The sequence below is a fragment of the Conger conger genome, chromosome 2, assembly GCF_963514075.1.
Source record: "Conger conger chromosome 2, fConCon1.1, whole genome shotgun sequence".
Lineage (NCBI taxonomy): Eukaryota > Metazoa > Chordata > Actinopteri > Anguilliformes > Congridae > Conger > Conger conger.
Window position 1 is genome coordinate 14,577,347 of NC_083761.1, and position 6,000 is coordinate 14,583,346.

The following is a 6,000-nucleotide window of genomic DNA, read 5'->3' on the forward strand; positions in this document are numbered from 1 at the left end:
GCTGTTTCTGATCCATCAGGTGTATTCAATCACTTCCTTGGAGCTGATACCAGAAAGCATTTCCAGTCCTGATTCTGGGCTTTTGATTGCCATTGAAGTCTGTTATTGGAATTTGTCAACATGAGGACTGAAGTTGTATGAATGAACGTCAAGGAAGCCATTTATGAGCTCAAAAAAACAAAAAACAAAAAACAATCAGAGACATTGGCCAAAAGATAGGATTTTCCAATGTGCTGGGGCACTCAGCCAAAAGAACAATGTCCTAATACTTACGGACCCCACTGTATTTGTTCATAGGACAACATAGTAATTCTTACCTTTGCAAAACATTTAACTTTTGTTTGGTTGTTACTGTTTTCTATGAGTTTTAAGGCGTTTTTGAACTATGAACTAAGAGCTGCACTGTCCTTCAGATCGATCTTCAGACGTTCCTCACGTTGACGGACCAGGATCTGAAGGAGCTCGGCATCACCACGTTCGGCGCTCGGAGGAAGATGCTGCTGGCCATCTCAGGTGTGTCTGCTGTGTGAGGCGGCCATTTTGGATTAGGCAGGCTGACAATGGCCTTGATTGTCTTGATGGACAAGCTGTGTATTGTAACTGGAATCTGGAGTTCAGAAAATCTTCAAAAGTCTCTCTGCCAGTGCTGGATCAAGGATGAATCCCATAAAAAGATTATTTCTGCACCCTGCCTGATGCTCCCAGAAAATAAAAAAAAGGTTTATTAGGACCACATGACACAAAAAACAAGACCGGGGATGTGGGATCGAAACGGTGCCTTGTTTTTTTTTGTGTGTGGTCCTATTAAACTGTCTTATTTCTTGGGAGCATCAAGCAGTGTACGGACATTTTCTTTTTATAGGAATCTGGAGTTAGTATGAAATTGGCTCGGCACAATCATAATTTTCTAGATGCAGCACGCTTGAGCATCAGTGTGTTTGACAGTTAGGTTGATGAGGCATGTCACTGCATTCCCACATGGAAGAGTCCGGAAGTTTTCAACTCTTGACCGTTACCATACTGCAGTTTCTCTAGGGAATCCAAGGAAGTTCTCTGAAAATGATTCTGTATTACCCCACAGTTCTCATTTAACATATAAGTGACTAGAGCCTAAAAAATGAATATGGTATGCAGGCTGCAATAACTTTTTGAAAAACATTAAATGTCTTGCTTGTTAAATGGCACTGTTGTTTTTATTGTTTTGTGGGTGCACCAAATGACACTGTGTGGTTCATGACATCACTGTGTTTGTATGTTGTTCGTTCAATCGAACAATAACAACAAAGAATTCATGTTTTGCAGGTCCTGACCTCATCAGTGTTCCATATATGCTATGTCACACACAATTTAGCTCCAATCTTTAATAAAACTGTGGTAAAAAGTCCGGCACAAACCCTCCTACTGACTCCAGTAACAGAAATCTCCCACCCACAGAAAAGGCATAAAGGCTCCACTGTTGGGCTCCATACGGAATGGGTTAACTCGGCACTTGCATTGTTTCCAACCCTGTGCTTATTTAAACCTATCCTCGTGGGTGAGGCTGGATGCCATTGTCTGCACCCGCTTTTTTAATTGCACCTTGCTATCTTTAGTTTTAATTGCAAGAATGCAAGAATGTTGTTCTGATGTGTGCAGAAGCGCATTGGGTTGATTGGCAGTTGCCCTTGAACCGGAAATGGCTGGAGGCTAGAGTTTGTTCCGTTACGACTTGTCGGCCGAGCGCACATCCGCTGTGATCTCTCCTGATGGCCTCTGGAGCTGGAAAATGGGAATATCATCCCATCTTTCGTCTTCATTAAATGGAAATATTCTGAGAACCCTGGTGCTGTCAACCCCACCTAATTCAGATCCACTTTCTGTAGCCCTGCCAGAAACGGCATAATAAACACAGGACTGCCTTTCTCAAATGAAAACCCCTTTTTTGAACAGTCTTAAGGAATCACATTTCATGTTTTTGCTGGCAAGGAACGCAGTTAATTCAGGAGGTGCGCCAGCGAAGTGATATAGCCATCTCGTGATTAATTCCAGCACGCTTAGAAGCACACTGTCCTGGGGATTTTTCTTCTTCTTGGAAACCAGCATCATTGGGTTGAGGTGCACAAACGGAGAGGAACGCTTCGTGGCACTGCATCCGGGCTGCCTACCGCTGACAGTTGTTGACGGATTGTCCTATAAGCTGCACGGAGGGACTGCCTTGAAAATCTCACGCACGCTGGCTGGTATTTCGTGGTCTGACCGCCGTAGAGGTCCTCGTCGGTTTCAGACCGAGCGTTCCAGCACGCCAGTAAATGCAACCAAGGTTCCTTCCCACGCGAAATACGAGCTTTGTGGGTGTGAGACTGACATTACTGTATTTTATGGAGTCCATTACCGTACTGTACAGAGTCCAGCCTTTCTTAGGAGGGGAAAAGAAAACAAGGGAAAAATGTTTTCGCTAAAGAAATCTCCTCCTTGTTTTTCTTTTGCAGAATTGAATAAGAACCGGAGGAAGCTCTTTGAGCCTCCCAACATCCGATCCTCCTTCCTGGAAGGGGGCGCCAGCGGGCGGCTGCCTCGCCAGTTCCACTCGGACATCGCCAGCGTGAGCGGCCGCTGGTAGGCCTTCCCGGGCCACGGTGGGCGTGGGCGCCCCACCTCCGCGCCCACCCGTTGCCCTGTCCATAGGCCCACCCCACCCACGTATAGCTCCAGGTACTCCAGGCCAAGATGAAGGGGACCAAAGCTTGCCTTCTGTTAAAAGTGCCAAAAAAAAAGTGAAGAAAAGGAAGACAAGCCGTCGAGCCTCACATTTGTACTTACCAGACATGGTACTCCTTTTGTAGTTTCATCAATGAAGGACATACAGATGAGGGAAGGTTCTGTTATTGTGAAGAACCCATGTAACTCATGCACTGACATGTGTTTGAAGAAATAGACAGAATGCTTAGTTAAAAAAAAAAAATCTTTTGATACTATTTATACGCAATCTTAGTTTGTTGTATCAATCCTGTGCACTTTAAGAATAGACACTAGATGCCTGTGGATTCATATTACCCTGGTCTGCATACCTATACAATGTCCACTTATAACATAGCACTTACTTGGGTACCAAGCCAAATGTAAGCACATTGTGTAGCTACAGATAATGATGATAGTTATAGCGAAGTCCCAGCATATCAACTGTGCATGGATGTGAGAAACATGATTTTTTTTATTCTAATGTTTCAATCAATTGACCCTAAGACTGGTCAGTATTATTCACACCCCTGCATTGTGCAGTACGTATAAGTCTGACCTATATATATTTTTATATCATTATTTTATATTCTTTTTTTTATTTAAAGTTTTTTTTATCCCTATTTTTTATCCGTTTCAAACATATGATTTGGTTAAATGTAATCTTTCATGTTTAGTTTTGTTTCTTGTTTTTCATTTGTTTGTTTTTTTATGAATGAGTTGGTATTTTTGGAGTATTTTGGTCTGATATCAGTCAGACTGGTTGGACGGAGCCCCAGGGTAAGAGGCAAGCTGCCTGAGGCCTGTATCAGCCCACAACAGCCCTCTGCCCTGTGGGACCAGACGCCATTTTGTCTACCCTCTGGCCTCTTGGGGACTGTAGGATTTTCACACCTGGAGCCGCCATTTTATGCTGGTTTACGCAGCAGGACTGGAAATTTGTAAACTACGCAGGGCTGATGTTTGTTCTCAAAGGCTAGGCCGTGTATTTGTGTCATGATTGTGTCCAAGTGTCCAAGTTTTCTTTTTGTCCCTACTCCTCCCCGACTCGCTCTTTCCCTCCCTTTCTCTCTCTCAATTTTCATGTTCAGATTGAAATGCTTTAATTGCATGGAATATTTGAACATATTGCTAAAGCTTTACCGTGACTGACATCAATATTTTGTTTTTGAATTTGACTGACTCACTCAGTTTGGTTTTCCACTCCTCTCTTAGTTTCTGGCAGTGTTGCGTTGAGTTTCATGGTCTTTCATTCTAGTTTTTTGGTGTAAAAGCACACCTTGAAGCAGCGTTCTCGCTTACTGCCATCTGCAGGCTGGAGGCTTGTAAAGTCCTCAAGTAGTGCAGGACGCAGAGGCCTTTAGGTACTGCCGTCCGGCATTTCTCTTACATTACCCTACATTGGTGCTAACCACAAATCCTGTAGCAGCTCATGTTTTCTGCCCCACGTTCATTAGGAATGTAGCATAAAGCAAATGCCTCCTCTGTCAGATGTGTATTCCAAGCAAAGGGAAAGACCAAGTTGTTGGCCATCAATTTGCAGATGATGTTATCGTAAACTGTGAAAAATGTTGCCAGTTTGTATTTTCTTGGCTTATGAAGGAATGTTTTCCAATTGAAGACCACCAAGTGCCTAAATATTCTTCTCTGTTAGTTCTGCGAGTATATTTTGGATAGTCTTCCCAAAGGAAGAAGTTTGAATGGAATGTACTGTGTTATTCCAAAGGTACAACTTTTAATTTGGATGTAAACCACTCAAGAATTAACTTTGCTTAGCCTTTGCAATAGCCTGAAACTTGTAGTATAATCATGCTTATGTTTGTTATTGTAATGTTGAAAATGTCCATTTTTGTGTAAATGGTAGTTTCAAAGAATTGCACAAAACAAAGGATCGACATCTTTAGCATAAGTTACTGTTCTTTGCTGATGCATTATTAGTGAGTTTGATCGGACATTAGGGTTAGTCTACAGTAAATAGTCCTGTCTTTCTCATAGAAATGTTCTTTCATTACTGGTACTGCAGTTAATCTGCTTCATACTGTAGTTGTAATGATAGGTACTGAAGTACAATCGGAAATAAACTTCCCTACACTGTGTACGAACAAAGTTACTATTAAGAAATTATTTGAGTGCTCCAGACTATGCAAGTGATTGCCAGTTTGCCGTGTGATTTCACGAACTGAAATCTGCCTCATAAAACATGATTGTTAGAATTTTAAGGCTTGGTGAAAGCTCCCTGTCTTAATTCTCCCACAAACCTTTTTGGTGGTAACCTCTTAAAATCGGTTTAGCCTTCAAAACCATATTCAAAACCATCCCTTGGTTTCCGCTGTGTTTTTGTGGATCAAAATCTGTGATTCTCTAGCAAAAAAATGATCATGCTCTCTTGAAAGTAGAGGGCTTGAGAGGGAAAAAGTCTTACATTTTTGGACATGGCCTTCTGATGCAGCAAAGCATTTTTGGAAGACTGGAGTACCCCTGAGAGAAGGACTTTTTGTTAACAAAGGGCCAGATACAATGGGGCTGTCCAAAAGGGAACACTGGAAATGACACATGTTCTCATGTTAGATAAAGGGAATACCGCCAGTGCCATTGTTAAGTATTGGCTTTGAAAAGTGTATCATGCACAACACAGTACATCTGAATCAGTAGTACAAGCAAAGGGTAGCCGGCCAGTGCCTTATTGGTTGTTATTTTTTTATCTGCAAATGTAATGCAGGTAAAGCTGTATTTTGTTGTGTTTATTGTACGTGTGTATCAAGGTGACACTTTGTGTAGCAAACAAAAGTCTGTATCAAAAAAAAAAAAATCAAACATTGTATACCAATCGGAGGCCTTGTTACAAGATAATAATAAACATATGCAAAAAATGTTTTTGTCTTTGTGTGTGCCTACATGTGTGCCTGTGTCTTAGTCACTGTTTTGATGTTTTGAGCCCTTCCCATCTTCCCATGATGCATCAGTTGCAGAAATACTTTCCATTAGTTCACTGTACAAACCTGTGCTTCTCAAAACATACACACTGGTGTTTACAAGCCAAAAGGTACAAAAAGTCCCCTTACTGCCAACGAGCCTTCTCTAACACTTTAAAGATTTAGTCAGCCTGATTTCCTCTAAGAAGGCATCTGGAAGTTTCTTGCAGATGGCCCTAGCAATGGGGAAAAATGCCAGAGAAACAAAAACATGACTAATGAGGTTTTAATGCGACTGCTCTTAAAACTGCAGGCAGCGTCGCTGGCTATGGCTTGTCCCATGCAGTACAGTATGTGAGTGAAGTCACGGAAG

At 42.0% G+C, this 6,000-nt stretch overlaps 1 protein-coding gene across 1 annotated transcript in view; it reads left to right on the top strand.

Moving 5' to 3' along the window:
- bicc1b (BicC family RNA binding protein 1b) overlaps nucleotides 1-5,567 on the top strand; it is a 72,573-nt gene extending 67,006 nt beyond the window's left edge. Inside the window, exons 21-22 of the mRNA XM_061232745.1 lie at nucleotides 414-513; nucleotides 2,469-5,567. Coding sequence (XP_061088729.1) covers nucleotides 414-513; nucleotides 2,469-2,599 — 231 coding nt within the window. The 3' untranslated portion in view covers nucleotides 2,600-5,567. The remainder of the gene's footprint in view (nucleotides 1-413; nucleotides 514-2,468) is intronic.
- Nucleotides 5,568-6,000: the final 433 nt, after the last annotated feature.